General features: G+C 46.3%; 1 protein-coding gene across 17 annotated transcripts in view; it reads left to right on the plus strand.

The window, feature by feature from the left end:
- The window catches only part of TRIM9 (tripartite motif containing 9), a 107,989-nt gene extending 97,269 nt beyond the window's left edge, over positions 1-10,720 (plus strand). For 5 of the 17 annotated variants that reach the window (XM_084793228.1, XM_084793220.1, XM_084793231.1 and 2 more), the window contains 6 exons: positions 807-995; positions 3,434-3,475; positions 3,878-3,901; positions 4,699-5,002; positions 7,681-7,843; positions 9,572-10,720. In XM_084793228.1, coding sequence (XP_084649354.1) covers positions 807-995; positions 3,434-3,475; positions 3,878-3,901; positions 4,699-5,002; positions 7,681-7,843; positions 9,572-9,634 — 785 coding nt within the window. In that variant the 3' untranslated portion in view covers positions 9,635-10,720. The remainder of the gene's footprint in view (positions 1-806; positions 996-3,433; positions 3,476-3,877; positions 3,902-4,698; positions 5,003-7,680; positions 7,844-9,571) is intronic. The other 12 variants (XM_084793235.1, XM_084793236.1, XM_084793238.1 and 9 more) reach the window with 8 other exon arrangements.
- The last annotated feature ends 5,714 nt before the right edge of the window (positions 10,721-16,434 follow it).

Here is a 16,434-nt window from a genome sequence, read left to right on the forward strand (position 1 = left end):
TTGGGAGCCTGCAGCCTGAAGTGCCATCTGCACTTCTTGAATTTCACTATTAAACTGAGCCTTAGAGGGGTCCCACTAGTGACACAGTCCTCACTGTAGTACAATAGCAACAGTCGTACCAGGCCTTTCTGAAAAGAAACAGACACCTCACTCCTATGCACCTCCCCTCTGTTCATTTTTAGAGCTCAGATGGGTTAAACACCGCCCATAGGAAATGAGACTAATTCAGAAATAAAGAGAGGTCTTATTCCCCAGTTGCCTCTCAGGCCTGTCTTCCTAGGGCACTCTGTGTTTCTTCCTTTATTCAAAGATCAAGCCTCGAGTGTCCTAGGATTAAAATACTCTCATCCATCTAAAAATGGGGGTTTGGGGGAGTGCACTAGTAGAGAAAAAGAAAAATATTTCACAGTTTCTAAAAGGTATCATCTCCTAAATTGAAACCCTGTAAGAAGCCATTGTTAAGTGCACAGGAATTTGGGGGAGTGTTGGTTTTTCTCATGAGTGGGGCAAAGGTACCTGTCTCCCTCAGTGTGTTTCACTTGACAAAGGGAATCTTCCTCCGTGCTTTTCTATTCCTAACAGTTAGAGGGAAGTACAAAATGATTGCCGGTGCTGCTGGCTTGTCTGCTCTGGGGACCTGACCTCCTGGGAAACCCCAGCCTCAGACATGCCACAGTCCGGCTAATCCCTTTGGGTGGCTAGTGTCCCGGGGGCTGATGAATCTCTGTGTGAACGCTTGCTTTGGGAACCTGGCACGGGCAGCCAGCAGATTTCTGATCTCTGGTTTGCATTGATCTTGCATTTAGACACAGATTCAGAAGAACAGACCCTCCCTTTTCCAGTGCCTTCGGAAAGATTGCCGCTCCGTAGAATGAGTCCCTTCTCCTCCACCCTTAACCTTCAACCCAGCTTTCCCGGAAGATCCTACTTTGACTTCCGATCCTCACCCCACCAGCTGAGCTTGCATTCTTCTTTACAGTCCCTCAATGCACCGGGTGAGCTGAGCTGTCAGATCTTTCTCTTCATCTCTGTGTCTTGGAGGCATCTCTGAAACACCTGTGTTGTTCTTGCCGTTCATTCGTGTGCGTGGTGAGGGGGTGACCAGCGTCTGTGTCTGTGGCTTCCAGTGTGGGGGAGCATCTGGCTGGGGGAGCTTCCTGGCATTCTTGTTTGTATGGTGGAACAACCCACCCCGGAGCTGTGGTCCATGAGTGATGGCATTGGAATGGGATGCAGGAAGTTGTTCTTTTTGCATCAGCTGGTACCACCATGGAAAACTTGCTCATCACATGCAGTGGCATAGCAAGGTACAGGCTAAGTAGAGGCGGTGGCAGTAGTGTGGAGGTTTGCAACCTTCCGTATCCAGGAAACCAGCTGTGTCTGGGAGACTGGATCAGCGCATCCAGCGTGCAGTGGTCTGATTAAACATAGACTCAAGAGATCTTTACCAATAAAAATAAAAATAAAAGCAAAAACATGCCGGTAGCAGAATAATACCATCCTACAAAGCAGGGAAAGCAAACGCCTGCAGTGCACGTACTGGTAGGACTGTGGGCCCACAGCAGGTCACTTTCCCAGCAAAGGGCAGGGACCACTGTTAGTTAAATTAGAAACTGGTCAGCCACGATGCCTGTGGCCATAGATCCTATATCTAAATGTGCAGCCTCCGGAAGTTGTAACAGGGCTTATGGTTGATTCCAAGGAAGCTAGACTTGTGTTACTTTGTAATGAGCTCCGTCTAGCAAACAGAGCCTTCAAATTCCTAATACGCAGACCTGTCTGATCTCTTCAGGACTATATTGTAATCATGGACACACATGACGCACATCTCACGTTTCCAAGCATTTCTTTTGGATTTTATTTTATTCCTTTGCTCATCCCACATCCTGGAATGAAGAAGGCCACAGCATGACAGTGCAAAAAGGATTGCAGGGACCTCAAGCTCCCTTGAAAAAAAATTTTTTTCCCTTGGAAAAAAAATGCATTTTTTTCCTGTGTTTTACGTTTCTCCTTGTTTTTTCTGTGCACTACTGGCTTTTCCACATGCTTTGTTATGGAGCCCTTTGCTTGTCTCTACTGTATTAAAATGCTGTGATGGTCTTTGTAATGTATATTGTCTCAAGAATAAAATGAAATGAAATGTTGGGTCTGGGTGTTTGGTAGATGTATTTAATAGCCTTGTTCTAGTTGTAGCATTAAATCTTAAATGTATGGTATTGTATTTAAACCAGTGAGAAAAGAGTTCAGAATATTTGTTTTTTTAAAAGACTCCACAAGGCATGATTCATTTAAAAATCTTGAAAGCCCTATTCAGATTCCACAAATTTACTTCCAAACCTGGGTATGAAATTTGGTTCTAAAATTCTTTATATTCCATACTTAACTGTGCTCCAATTCATAAGGAGGAATAGAAAAGACAGTTGGCAAAATTTAAAAACATAAAAATCAACCATGAGCTGGAAGAAAATGAAGGTTTCCCAGAATAAAGTGAGCTAAGCAAGAAGAAGATTATAATATTTAACTTTGCTGACTCAGTCCTCTTTTATAGCAAGTTGCCTTCTTAATTCTTTCAAGTAAATACCTTATCCTTCCGATTGTTTTCAAAATTAGCTTATAAAGACAATACTAAATTGAAAAAAAAATAGGTATGATTCTTTCTCCTGAAGATTCACATTTCCCAGACTAGTCAACATCACTGGAAACTGTAGGTCATACACCTGTGGACATTTTAACTCCGAATCCATTTCCTCAGCCTTGATATGGCTTCTCATCAGGAGGGCAGCCACGCCCACAAGATATTACTGTATAGCTCTGAGCCCACAACCCACCCTACACAGCCTTCCTCCTGTCCTTCGGCTGAGAAGAGCTGCTATAGCAAAGCAAGCTAAGAAGGGAAGTAAGTGTCTTTGTGTTTATGACACTCAACCCGTGCCATTGTCAATTGTGAGGTATCCATTCGCAGGTGCGTTAGATTCCACACTTCTTTACATATGGACTTTGGCGCATCCCAGCAAATAAGGGCAGTCTGTAAACTATTGACACAGCAGGCTTAACTCCTACCTGCTTCCACTTCCATCAGGAGAGTGTTTCTTCATCTTTAAAAGTCAGCCTCCTCCGTTCGCAAGGGTCACTGTACAAAACTGAACCAGGAAGATCATAAAACCTTAAGCCGCAGCATTTACAGTCAATTGGACAAAGCTTTTGTAAGGATGTAGAAAGATGAACTTTCTGCTTGGAAAGAGCACAAAAGCAATTTATACCCAGCCAAGAAAAGGAACATAAAAAGGGCTTTGGCTTCTTTGGGTTTTGTCATTTTTCATGACTCAGGCCTCTGGAGACTATATATTCAGTTGGTGCTTTCTAAATGAATGCAAATTATTTTTATCAACCTGATTGTCACTTCACAGCCTTGATGTGTAGTATCTCTTTATAGGATGCAATTTTGAGACACAGTCTGCATCTTACTCTCAATTAGGCAAGTATACCTACTGTGATTGTTACCTTCTGCCTGTGTGACCGCTATGCTCAATTTCTTTTGCAAAATAAATGGTGGCAGCTTTGTCATGTCAATAAAATTCTCCAAATGTCATTCTAACTCCATTATAGCCGTTTCTCAATTACTTAGAAAAATGCCTGTCTTTTTTTTTTTTTTTTTATGTTATTCCTCAATCCTCGTCCCCTTTTCTTCTGCATCAACGCAAAACATTCTTTATGAGCACTGAATGTCAATAAAGGCACAAGGCAGGCCGGCTGTTGTGTAAATGTTCTCAATGGAGCCCTTGTTGCTATTAGTCTGTCAAAAGAAACATGGTTTCTTATCAATGTCAATTTTGCTTCCTGTTTCTCTCCCCCATGCCTTTCATTGGGATGACAACAGTTGACATTAAAAAGCTGTTGGCAGGTATGGAATAACATTATTCTCTTACAAATAGCCGAGACGAAGTGCATGCAAGGTGGCTGCAGGCTCAGCACATCTGCATCCTCGCCTCTCCAGACTGTTCTATGTAGGCAATCTGTACAAATTGGGGTGCAGTTGTGTGTATAAAAAAAAAACCCTCATCCTCTCTGCACCTAATGCCCAAACTGCTTCTGCAATGTATAGCACATGCCGGTTTTAGGAGTAACATTTATCGATAAATTATAAAGGAAGCAATCTGTCCTGCACTCAAGTCACCGTTGCACATGAAAATTAGTTTATATTGCTTTGTAGCTTCAAGGTTTCTGAGCAGGTGCTAGAGCTGAGGAAGTGTCCGGCCCTTCTGCCTAAGCATATTTCTTGATTTCACTCCATGTGTTTTATGCCTCCTCTATGCAGGATTATAGATCTAACCTCCCCCCGCCTCAGGGTTACACAGGCATCCTAGCAGACCCCCTCACCCCCTATGTCTCTGGTGTACTATTGTGCCAGTCACCAGGTGAAGGGACTTGATGCCATTTCCCTCCCGGATCAGCTGGTTGGGAGTGCAGTCTAAGCCAGGTAACCCCTCCTCACCCAGTTGTGTGTCCTCCATCTATTCCTGGTGCAGAGTACCAACTCCCAGGATGTGCCCCATCTGCTCACTTATGGCAACTCTGGCCCCCGAACACCTCCTTCCTGCATGGCAGCATGAGAATGTGACACTACCCGCCGCGCTGCCCAGAGGCACGCTACGACGCGGAGGCGTTACCAGTAACTCACTTCCCTTCTGTTGTTCTCAGTGGCTTGGTTCGCTTTTGACCCCGGCTCGGCACACTCCGACATCATCCTCTCCAATGACAACCTGACAGTGACGTGCAGTAGCTACGATGACCGGGTGGTGCTGGGGAAAACTGGCTTCTCCAAGGGTGTCCACTACTGGGAGCTAACCGTCGATCGCTATGACAACCACCCGGATCCGGCCTTCGGCGTGGCTCGCATCGATGTGATGAAGGATGTAATGCTGGGAAAGGACGACAAAGCTTGGGCAATGTATGTGGACAATAGCCGGAGCTGGTTCATGCACAACAACTCGCACACCAACAGGTACCCTGCTGCCCCAACACCAAGCCTTCTTCATGGTGGCTTGGGCTCAAGAGGGAGAGCCTGGCTCTATAGCCTATTACACGGGCAGCATTCGGAAACAGGACAAAGTGGTCTTCATTGAGTACGGGGTCCTACGCTGAGTAACCTCTTAGCTCAGCCCACTCTACTAGTTCCCACATTGTGTAGAGATAGCTTTGTGTGCCTTCTCTGTGGCCTCTTATTGTTAAGTTCCACCCAGGTTACAAAAGACAATCTCTAGGCATATCTATTATAGGCCAGCAAACCCAGGAATCGAAAACCCAGACCTAGAACTTACCAGGAAAGTATTTTGGGCCAAGGTGCTTCTTTTTTTCTCTGAATCCCAGTGTGTCACTCCTCCAAATTCATAGACTAATGTTTCCATGCAGGAGAGGTCGGAAGACTTCAGGAGATGAGATATGCAAAAATGCCTCCCGTTGGAAGTGCCTGGGGATGGAAGCCATTGTTCTTATTGTCCTTGTCACAATGCTTCTCGGAATAGAAGCCATTAGCTAAACTTGGTGTTTGAGATGCTCGTCTGGATAGCTTCAGACCTGAAGAGCTCGCTTGTAATTGCGTGAATTACAGCACCCAGTCTGATGAAGAAAAAGAATGTAGTTAGTTCCTTAAGTAATGTCTCCATCACCAAAATATAGGTAGTTTTCACTTAATGTATTTTCTTTTTTTTTTTTTAAGATTTACTTATTTATTACTATGTATACAGTGCTCTGCCTGCATATATATTTGCAGGCCAGAGGAGGGCATCCGATCACATTATAGATGGTTGTGAGCCACCATGTGGTTGCTGGGAATTGAACTCAGGACCTCTGGAAGAGTAGTCAGTGCTCTTAACCACTGAGCCATCTCTCCAGCCCACTTAATGCATTTTCATTTGTTTGTGTTCTCTTCAAATGAATTTTACTCATATTTTCAGACACTGGCCTGTCTTATTCTCCAACATTCCCTCCAGGGTACTTTCTCTTTGGTGTCTCTGGGGGGGGATATCCAGTTATGTTCAGTAAGATCAAAGGAAAAGCAGGCCCAGCAAGGGCAGAATAATGACCCGACTGTATTAGCTTCTCCTGTCAGCTCTCCCGTGACCCTTCACTAGCCTGTAGACTCCTACAGCTCCCACGCACTCGGACAGACTCTGTCCAGCTCCATTCATGGACGTCTTATTGACTGCTCCTTGAAGTAAGCACACAAAGTAATTCATTCTGGTACCAAAGCCAAGTGAATACAGACAGCAGTCATCTCCAGAAATTCACATTTTGGGGGGCTCTGTCACTAGACTCCTGATCCCATCGCCTATGCCCTTGTGTTTAGCCTCTTGATTTTGGAGTGAAGGGGGAAATAAGAGCACCACCATCACACAATGCAGAAAAGCACATTCCGGAAGCTGAACACATCTGCTTGCATGCAAACTGCATGTCACTTGTGCTGTCATCGACAAGCCTGTAAATAGCAAGATGCCGTTTGTAAGCCTGTCTGTGACCATGTCTAGCCTGTCTTCGGCATGCCGGAGAAAGGAGTGATGCTTTTAAACTTCTGTGCTCTGCTGAGATGAAGTTCGGTTTTGCTAGATCTCAAAGTAAGGAGGGAAGACAGGCCTGTTCGTCCCTGTCTAATGCCATTCAGTGACGTCATCAAAAGGCATAGTTCTTTGTAAGATGATGTTTTTTTGTACTTGGGTCTCTGGAGATCACTACGTTCCCTGTAGTATAAATGTGTCTCAGGGAAACATCTCCTTCAATGCTAGCATTTTACAGAGAGACTCTAATGTCTTCATTCAAGTTCAACATGCTAAAAGATTAGCATCTCTCCAGAGTGTCCACGTCACAAAATGGACAGCAGAAGGCTCTGAATCCAGTGTCTCATGCATGTATGTTCTGGATTGGGCCTAAGTGCTTCTTTATTTTGACTTTCAGATTAAGGCCTTCTGTATTAAATGCTGTTAAGTTCACACTGTGTATGCAAGGTGCACAGTGTAGCTGGTGCACTGTGGTAGCTGAGAGGCTACTTTGACCCCATCTTCAGTATTGTTTTTCTTTTGCTGTAGCTCAGTAGTAGAGAGTCTTTGTATACCAGTTCACTCTCAGCAAGGCACAGAAAACAAGGGAATGCCATGAGGGGTGGCTGTCACTGCAGGGGAGTGGGAATTTTGGGGGACAGAACTATCTAAGTCATAGTTTCATGTGTATAGCACAGATACACAGTATCTAAGTAGTGTATGGTGTATCTAATGCTTTAAAGTGTTGCTCTAGAGCGAAAATGTATAAAAGGCCGAGCAGGGGGGGGGTAGATGTAAATAGGTTACAACAGTCTGGTTTCGCTGGGCCTGGTGAGACATGTTCTTGAGTGTTGGAGGCAGGAGGATTGCAAGTTTAAGCCTTGCCTGGGCTGAAAGTTCAAGGCCAGCCTGGACAATTTGGAAAGACCTTGTCTCAAAATAAGAAGTAAAAAAGAGTGCTGGGGATAAAAAAAACAAAACAAAACAAAAACCAGTGGCAGAGTACTTGCCTACCTTACTTGAAGCACTCGGTTCAATCCCCAGTACTGAAAAGCAAAGCAAAAATAATGGTTCGACAAACCAAAACAGGAAGATTTTTAGAATGGCAGCAAGCAGGTGAGACTCCATTTTTTTTTTCTTTTTCCCACAGAACTGAAGGAGGCATCACAAAAGGGGCCACCATCGGGGTCCTCCTCGACTTAAACAGAAAGACCTTAACATTTTTTGTCAACAACGAGCAGCAGGGTCCCATAGCATTTGAGAACGTGGAAGGCCTGTTCTTTCCTGCAGTCAGCCTCAACAGGAATGTACAGGTAAGCATCGGGCCCTGGGGACTAAGGGCTCGTAAAGATTGCTGCTTCAAAGTCTGCCCAGGGGCAGTAAAATCCCCCAGCTCCCAGAGGACCACTGATAGCAAGCCCAGGGCGAGACAGGATTCCACGACTGCAGGGCCATTTCCGGGTACTTGCCACGGTCTGGTTAGCCACCCGTGGGAGACAGAAGCCTTTTCTCCCTGGTCTAGTTATGCTTTGCTGTAGTTTCATCTTTAAGTAGACTTGGCAGGAAAGTCACTGAGGTGACGCCTGCGAGCACCAGGGATGCCTAGGAAAGCAACATTTTAGGCCCACATCAGAAGGCTGAGCTCTATTGTAATTACTTGATCTCCATCAGTGGGAGAGGGGGAAAAAAAATCAGACACAAATCTTACCTTCCTAAGCTTACATTATAGTTACAGATAGAATCAATATCCACAGTGATGCTATTTATACGGTACCTTAGGGCATCACGGTGAGTAAGGTAAGGGGATCAACAGTGCTGGGGGTATGCTAAACAGCCACAGTCTTAAACATGGTTGTCAAATAGGTTGGCCTTGTCGCGGTCACTATACTGCTCTGAGTCCTAAAAGAGGGAGGGCAGGAGGCTGTGCAGAGCTTCCCAAACAGAAGGCCTATCCCAAACTTCAGACGTTTCTTCGCGATGAGGGGGCTTCGGGCAGGCTGAGAAGAGCAAAGAGGCGAGTGGGCCGGGCCAGGGAGCTGCTGAGGAGGGTTCAGAGCATGCAAGGAGCCCGAGTAATGTCTTGCCAAGCACTGTTAGAATCTCCTCAGTTGGGCCTTCCTATTACGCAATATAAACCTCAACACCCTTACAATAGGACTTGAGAATCAAAACCCTGTAGAGGATTCATGTCCCAGCCACAGCCACAGTCTTTAAACTCTTTTAAATTAATTACTGTCTATGACTGTATACAGTAAAAACTGTTTACAAGCCGGCAACACCTGCCTTCCGGCTTCCTACAGGTAGTGGAGAGTCTGGAATCTAATTCTTCAGAGGCCAGCTTGCACATCAGAAGACCGAAAACCACAAATTGCTATAGAAATGAATCTAAGGGGGGAAAAAAAAAACCTCATTCAAAGTTTTTCAGCTTTTCAGCCGTTTCCTTTCCAAAGATTAACATACCAATCCTGCTTCGGGCTCCTTAAGGATGTTCTGGTGTCTTTAGACAAAGACTCTTGCTGAAAGTCATGTCGACAAGAATTGAGTGATGACCACATTTATCAAATCCTTCTAGTCTTTTCCCATAGCCCTCCACCGTAGTTTGAGGTTGACTAGACATTGGCAAAATAGCATAAGTGCCCGTTTTTTTCCCTTCTAAAGTCCTTTGTTCAATCCCAGATAGAAAGGTTTGGGCGCAGCCAGAACTCATGGACAAGCTAATCTGGTCTTTGTCCGTGCAGCTGGCAGTGGTCGCTGAGGGTTGGCAAAAGCCTACACTACCTGCAGATGAGTGGCCTATCTTTAGCCATAAGAAATGCAGTCACCCAGAGTCCTCTTTTTAAAGAAGTGGATATTGTGTCTCCTGGGTTTGGAGACCCACCATGGTGGCCAAGGTCTTCCCGCAGCTAGAATCCTGCTAGAAGTCCCTTAAATAGATAATAGATGTTCAAGAGAAGTGAGTGCGCCCTTTTAGAGCTGAGGGCTCACAGACTGCATTGTGATGAGGCGCGGTGCCCTGCACAGCTTACAGTCTTCTTCCCCAGGTCACACTTCACACTGGGCTTCCCGTCCCCGACTTCTACTCCAGCAGAGCTTCCATAGCCTAAGGGCGCGCTGTGGAGGCACCAGCTGCCCCAGGGAGGGACAGCACGGAGCCGCCAGCCTCTGCGGACACAGCTGGTAGAAGAGAGAGGAGACCATCTGGTCCTCGACCTGTCTTCACCCCTACAGCTCCACCCTTTCCCACCATTCTCTCTGCATCACTAAACCTGAGCTCCCTTCCTCCCCCGGAAGCTCTAACCCACAGAGGACCCCCTCCCTTCATTTCCACTTCCCCGTGTTGCTTTTTTTTTTTTAATTTTAGGTTTTTGGTTTTGTTTTGTTTTTTTGTTTTAAATGTAGGTTGAGTCCATTTTGTTTCTTTTCTGATCATGTTTTGGTGACTTACCTACCTAACTGGCACTGCCAAGAGAAAAACTCTCCTGGAAACATTTTTTTTTTCTTAAGCTTTTGGTCAAACAGAGATGCTACATGGGAGCAGGTAGGAGAGAAGTCAAATTCAGAGTTCACCATCTGGCTCCTAGGAAGTTCTTGCCCTGATTCTTGTCAAGGCATGTCAGCTCTTCGTGGCTACTTCTTGGGAGGTGGGCAGAGTGCACTTAGCATCCAGAAGTCTTACAACACCCTGAAGCACAAATACATCAGCCACACAGGTTCACGGCAGGGTAAGGACCATTCAGATAGGCTCCAGACATTGGGAAGACCTGGGGACTCAACGCGTTGATTCATTTAGTTAATAAAAGTTTTTTTTTTATTAAGAGCTACTATGGACCAGGCACTGTCCAAGACATAGAATTCTGTGCTCTAGACACTGGGGAAGAGCAAGGGGAAAGATGAACAGTCTCCCTTCCTGGAACTTACACTCTCATATAACAAAGCAAGCAAATAATGTCTAGTTGTTTTAAGTACCAGAAAGGAGACAGTCAAGAGTCAAAGAATCCTGAGATGGATGCTGAACCCGTGTACTCTGGCCACACCAGACACGCACCAATCCGATGCTTGTTCCACTGCGCCATCTCAATTATGGCCTCTGCCGCCACTCACCACAGAGCCCTTCCTTGGCAGAAATGACCTCAGCATTGCTACTCATTAATGCTGCAGTCATAACAAGCCTTAAAAAAAAAAAAAAAGAATGTTAAAAACAAAATGACCAGAGGGCACAGGACCCACTCGTGACACCAGGGCTCCTGAGTTGCAGACCACAACATCAACATCCTCAGGACAAACACACCATCTCCATGTATACTGTCTGTGCCTGTTACAAATGAGAGTCCATCCACTCGCTTGCGGTCACAGACTGACTCTCTAAGGAAGCTCAAATCGGGTTCGGAAAAAGCACGAGCGTGGATGTCATTCCTGGGATTGACAGCAGAATAGCCACGCCCACAACTCCTAAGAGAGGCTTGCCCTTGAGAGGCTGTCATTTATCTTAGAACCCGGGAAACAAACTTCCGACCAGTGCTCTAAGTACTTTCCTCCGAGGCAAGGAATCCATTAGAATAATGGTAAGCGACAGAGGAGGGATGGGGGAGCTGACAAAGCTTAGGCAAAAAGTAATCTATGTAAATAGCTCATTCTCTTCTCTTGTGCTTCCTCTAGGTCATCTGTCACTATGATGTTTTTCTAGTTAGAACCTAATTTATTGAATGGGTGCTATCCTGTCTGTGTCTGTCTCGGGTTCTCGTGACTACAGAACACTGTTGCGGGACAACATTAGTTTGATCTTTGGCTTGTGCTCCAGTGAGACTCGATGGCTGGGCCGCTAGTTACTCTCTTTATTAAATTCATCCCGCTGGTTAGAGCTCTAGTGACTTGTAACAAATAGTTTACACTGAACTACAACTATAGAGGCATACAGCTACTGTACTAGAAAAAAAAAAACCTGTCATCCGTGGTATCCCAATAAAGGGTTTTTATGAGAGGAAAAAAAATTGTCTCTAGAGAAGTTCTTTCTAAGTGTGTACACATTTGGGGGCACAACTCACCTTTGCCAGGGCAGTATGACAAAGTGTGACCAGAAAGTCCCCGGAGATCTTGAAGGAGAATGTTCTCCATGCATTTCCGTGACAGCATGGCTCTGCCTCTGGGGTTTGCACAGTCCTTAGCCTGTGCTCATATGGAATGCTTTGGAGTGTGTAGTAGACGTAAATAGATTTTTGTTTTGATCCCAACTGTGGGATGCGAAACAGACTTGTGTGAGGTGTGAGCATGTGCAGTATTTTCCCACTGGAAACAGACTTGTAAGAGAATCAGTGATGTTTGTTTGTCCACTAGAAGAGAAAGCTCCTCTTCCCAGGGCATGGTCTTTGCCAACTGGAAACATTCTAGTACGGACTCTGAGAGTATATATATATATATATATATGAACATATATATGAGCCCTAAAACAAGAGGGTTGGCTTTTTTTCCCACTTTTTGGACTTGGCTGTTCAAGATGCTCCTAGAGAAAACCATTCCAGCAAATACTTCAAGGTTCTGGCTGTTGTTCCTGGTTCCAGCTGCTGCTCCAGGTTCCAGTGGCTGTGGCTGCAGTCACCTTTGCTGAATTGCAGGTGTGCTGTTTAAGGAGTCTGCTGGAATCCTGCTGTTTTGCCAGTGGCATCGCTCCAACTGAGCCTAAAAGGTCTACTTCTTCTCTTCCCTTTAACCTCTTTTCTCTCCTATCTAGGGTAGGTGGGTTGGAAAGGAGGTATAAGTATTAAAGATCCCCAAATAAAGTAGGTTTGAAAAAGTTCAAAGCCTACAGGTATGTGCCTCCACCCACTGAGATTTGACTTGAGTAAGCCTGCTTTTCAAATGGCACAAACTTGTACTTCAGGATGAAATAGACTATCTCCGGCTCCTGTAACTTTTTAAAATAGCTACACAATTGTTTTCATGTAACCAAGACACTGCTAGTCACCTTTCACTGTTACTAGCCCTTTACAGTGAACCCCCATTGTTTCTTATTAAAAGAAAAGCAGGGACTGGAGTGATTTCTCTGTCAGCAAAGTGCTTGCTGGGTCTGACTCCAGTCTTAGAACCAAAATAAAAGCAGGCGGGCATAGCTGCCTATTCTGTAATCCCTGCATGGCAGAAGTGGAGACGGCAGGTCCCTAAGGGCCTGCTGGCCATTGGGTTTAGTCTGCTCTGAAGTTCTAAGTGAATCAAAGACTGCATCTCAAAAAATAAAAAAATAAATTAAAAAAAAAATAGAAGCGGGGAGGGAGGGAGGGAGTACAAAGCCTGAGAAATGATCCTTAGAGTTTTTCTCTGGACTTCATATAGGTGTGTACACATGTATACATGCACCTACACATACACACATGTGCACACATGAGAGGGAGAAATGGACTATGAAAGCTACTGATCTGGTTACAATTTCACACAGTAGCATGAGGAATCCAGCCAGCAGCTGCTGCCCTCTGTCCATTTGGCCTCTGTCTGGTCTTGTCCTTGTCCCTTAGTGGGGGACTTTTTTCTGCTTCTTTTATTTGTCCCGTCCACCCTTGCCAGGTTTTCTTCTCTTCGCTATTTAATGAAACCCATTAGGTCCTTTGCATTTTCTCTGGTGCTAAGGTTAATGCACTTCCTGTTCACAGTGTTTTCTCACAGGAGTGATGAAGTGCCTTGCTAGAAATCACCCTGTTTCCCAGAAATGGTGGCTTTTCTTCTGCCTCTAATGTGTGCATTTCTCTCTCACCCATACACTCAATTCACACGTATAGAATGGGTTTGCTACTGTATCAAGATTTCTGCTTAGAACAGAGGGAACTAACTATAGCAGTAAGTTTTCGGATCGCACCATTAAACAACCACTACGGACACTAGAGACAACTGAAACAATTTCTCAAGTACCCACTCCAGCTGCTCCTCCCAAGCCTGGGACTCAGACAACCACAGATCCTGTAACTGTCCTGTTCCTCCATCTTTCCTGTCTCTGAAGAACTTGCTTTTGGGGACAAACATGGAATTTGGGTGATGAATATGGGTGAAAATGAGAGCACCCAGGATAGTGACCGCTCCACCCTGCTGTGCTCAGAAACACTGACAAATACATATGTGAGCTGTTTCTCTGGGAAGAGAGGGGGTAGGAGCCAACATTTTGTCAAGTTTCCTTTATAGAATTAGATATCACAGAATTGGACAGTGATAAAAAAAAACTGTCCAACCGTGTTAACATCTGAGAAGCCATGGGGGGTGCATACTCTGAGGGGAGGAATGGGGCCTAGGTTGGTAAGTGTGCTTGTCTGACATGCACAGAACTTTGGGCTCCATCCCAGCATCATCTATACCCAGGGTTACGACAGATGTCTCGGCGAGAAGGAGAAGTGTGCTTAGCTCACTCTTAGCAACCCGACAGTGTGTCTGACAAGCTAAGGCAGCTAGTAGGTGTCTAATGAGCAAAGGAGCAGGTAAAATACAGCCTGGGATACCCTGGGTAAAGCAATGGATGACTCATGGGCAAAATAGATCAGGATGGCTCATGATTTTAGCACACCATTCAGAGGACAGGACCTCTCTCCCTCTCTCTCTCCCTCTCTCCCTCTCTCTCTCTCTCTCTCTCTCTCTCTCTCTCTCTCTCTCTTTTTTTACTGATTCTTTGTTCTTTGTGGGTTTCACATGCACCCCAGTCTTGTCTTCTCATATCTGCCCTTGGCCCTTGTAACCTCTCCTCCAAAATAAAATAACTCACAAACAACAGCAAAAAGAAAAAGAAAAGAAATCTTAGAACTATCTCATTGTGGAGGCTGTAGTGTGTTACTGTGTATCCCACAGTATCTCCCTCTGTCCACACATCTTCCTTGCAAATGTTCATTGAAATGAATCATTGGTCTGGTTCAAGATCTCTGACTGCTGTGACACCATCAAAATTGGATCCTCATCGGGATTCCTCCTGGTTATCCTGTCGTTGACCTGTGTCATGGAGACCCTAAGCTTTGGATCAGCAGGACCGGCCCTTTCACAGATACCAATCACTTGCAAATGAGATAAATTTTGGAGTGGGCCAACTCAGAGCTCTAGATATCGGCCTGGGTGGTAGCAGAGCTGGTCAGGCCACCAGCCCTCTCTTATGGGCACCACCAGGGCAAGCTCTCCAACACTGCTCTGGCTAGGCCACCCAGTGCTGCCATCAGCAGGAGGCAGGGTCAACTCTCCTACTGTCATGTCTTCAGGCCCAGTTCTCCCAACTACAGAAGGTGGTGATGGGTGAGGGAGGGGAAGGTATCACACCCACACGTGCGCCCACACCCCTACCACCTCAGAGTAGATGAGCCCTTGGGGCTGGCTCACCTGTGCCCACTCCTCTCCTGTGCTCCACAGATGAAGTACAGGGCCTGCTCTTCCAAGTGCTGTAGCCTTTGAGGGACAGCACCTGCGGCCAGCTCCTCCAGCTGCAGCAGGTGGTGATGGTCAAGAGGGAGAAAGTATCTTCCCCCACACACACCCATTCCACCTCAGGCAAAGCAATGACGGGAGCCAGCTCTCCTGCCCTCTTACCCTTGGGCTAGCTTGACTGCACCCCCACCATCAGGGTCTCAGCTCTGCTGTGCTGTCCAAGCAAGGTGTAGGCCCTGCTCTCCCAAGTGCTGCAGCTGGCTAGGGGGAAGACTAGCTCTCTCAAGCTCATGACCCATGACCCTGTGGGCCAGAGGTGGCAAAGGTGGGGTAAGGGTGGGGGGCGGGGCTGGGGTATCACCTCTGTGCTTGTGCCACCCACAGCTGGTGGAATCAGCTCTTTATACTTACCACCACCACCACCACCAGGACCAGCTCCATTGTGTTTCCCTGGCAAGGCACAGACAGGGCCTGCTCTTTTGAGTGCTGCCACCAGTGAGAGCTGAGGCCAGCTCTCCGGAGCCCTGCAGCCAGTGAAGGGTAGGACCAATGTTCACAGCCCTTGAACTTCATCCACAGGGTCCCCAGTGGCTATCCCAACCAGGGACATCCCCGTGTTCTCTAATGGTGACACAAGCCACTGTCATTGACGCTGAACCCTGCTACTGCACAGCCACGGACTCAGACATGGCCCTCAGCAGCAGCTTGGGCTGGAACCTTGCCATGGCCGCAGGTGGTAGGGCCGGCCACACCCAACAGGCTATTCCTCTCTGCCCACCGGCTCTGTCTCTCAGTGCTCAAGCTGCCCCACTTTTCTTTCTCTCCCACATACTCACACATTGTGGTGGCTCCTGCTGCAGGCTGGCTGTGTGCCCGGAGGGCTCTGGGTGGCATCGTCCATCAGAGCTGCATAGCGTGGCAGTGATCGGATGTCTAGGGGACCCCTGTGCCATGTGCAGATCTCTGTCTGTCTTCCTCTTCTCACACTACTGCCTGGATTTGATTTGATTTTTATGAATCCTAGGCATTAAGACAGCTTTGGCCACCAAGCCAGACATCAAGAACAAAGGACAGCCATTGGCGCTGCCCCTGACTGACATAAGGACAACAACAACGACAACAAGGTGTCTTTTTTTTTTTTAAGACAGTTTTACTACATTTCCCTGGCTGGCCTGACACTCAACTCTGTAGACTGGGCTGACCTTGAATTTGCAAAGATCCTCCTGCATCTGCTTCTAGAGTGCTGGGTTTTCAGGCATACATAACCATGCCCAGCCCAGACAATTTTCAACTTATGAATTGTTTGTTTCTGGAAGCTTCTATTTGATTTTTTTTTCAGATTGTGGTTGGTCGTAAATGACTAAAACCATAGATGACAAAGCTGTGGCTAACAAGCAAGGGACCGATGTACCTGCACAGCAGAGAGGCACACAGGGAGGGGAAGCATAGGAAAGTGCTTTGAATGGTAAGAGGAAAGAGATGCCAAACAAAAGAATGTGTTCTTAAGTAGCCTCTACTCTCTGCCTCC

The sequence above is a fragment of the Acomys minous genome, assembly GCF_964271855.1.
Source record: "Acomys minous genome assembly, chromosome: 8".
Lineage (NCBI taxonomy): Eukaryota > Metazoa > Chordata > Mammalia > Rodentia > Muridae > Acomys > Acomys minous.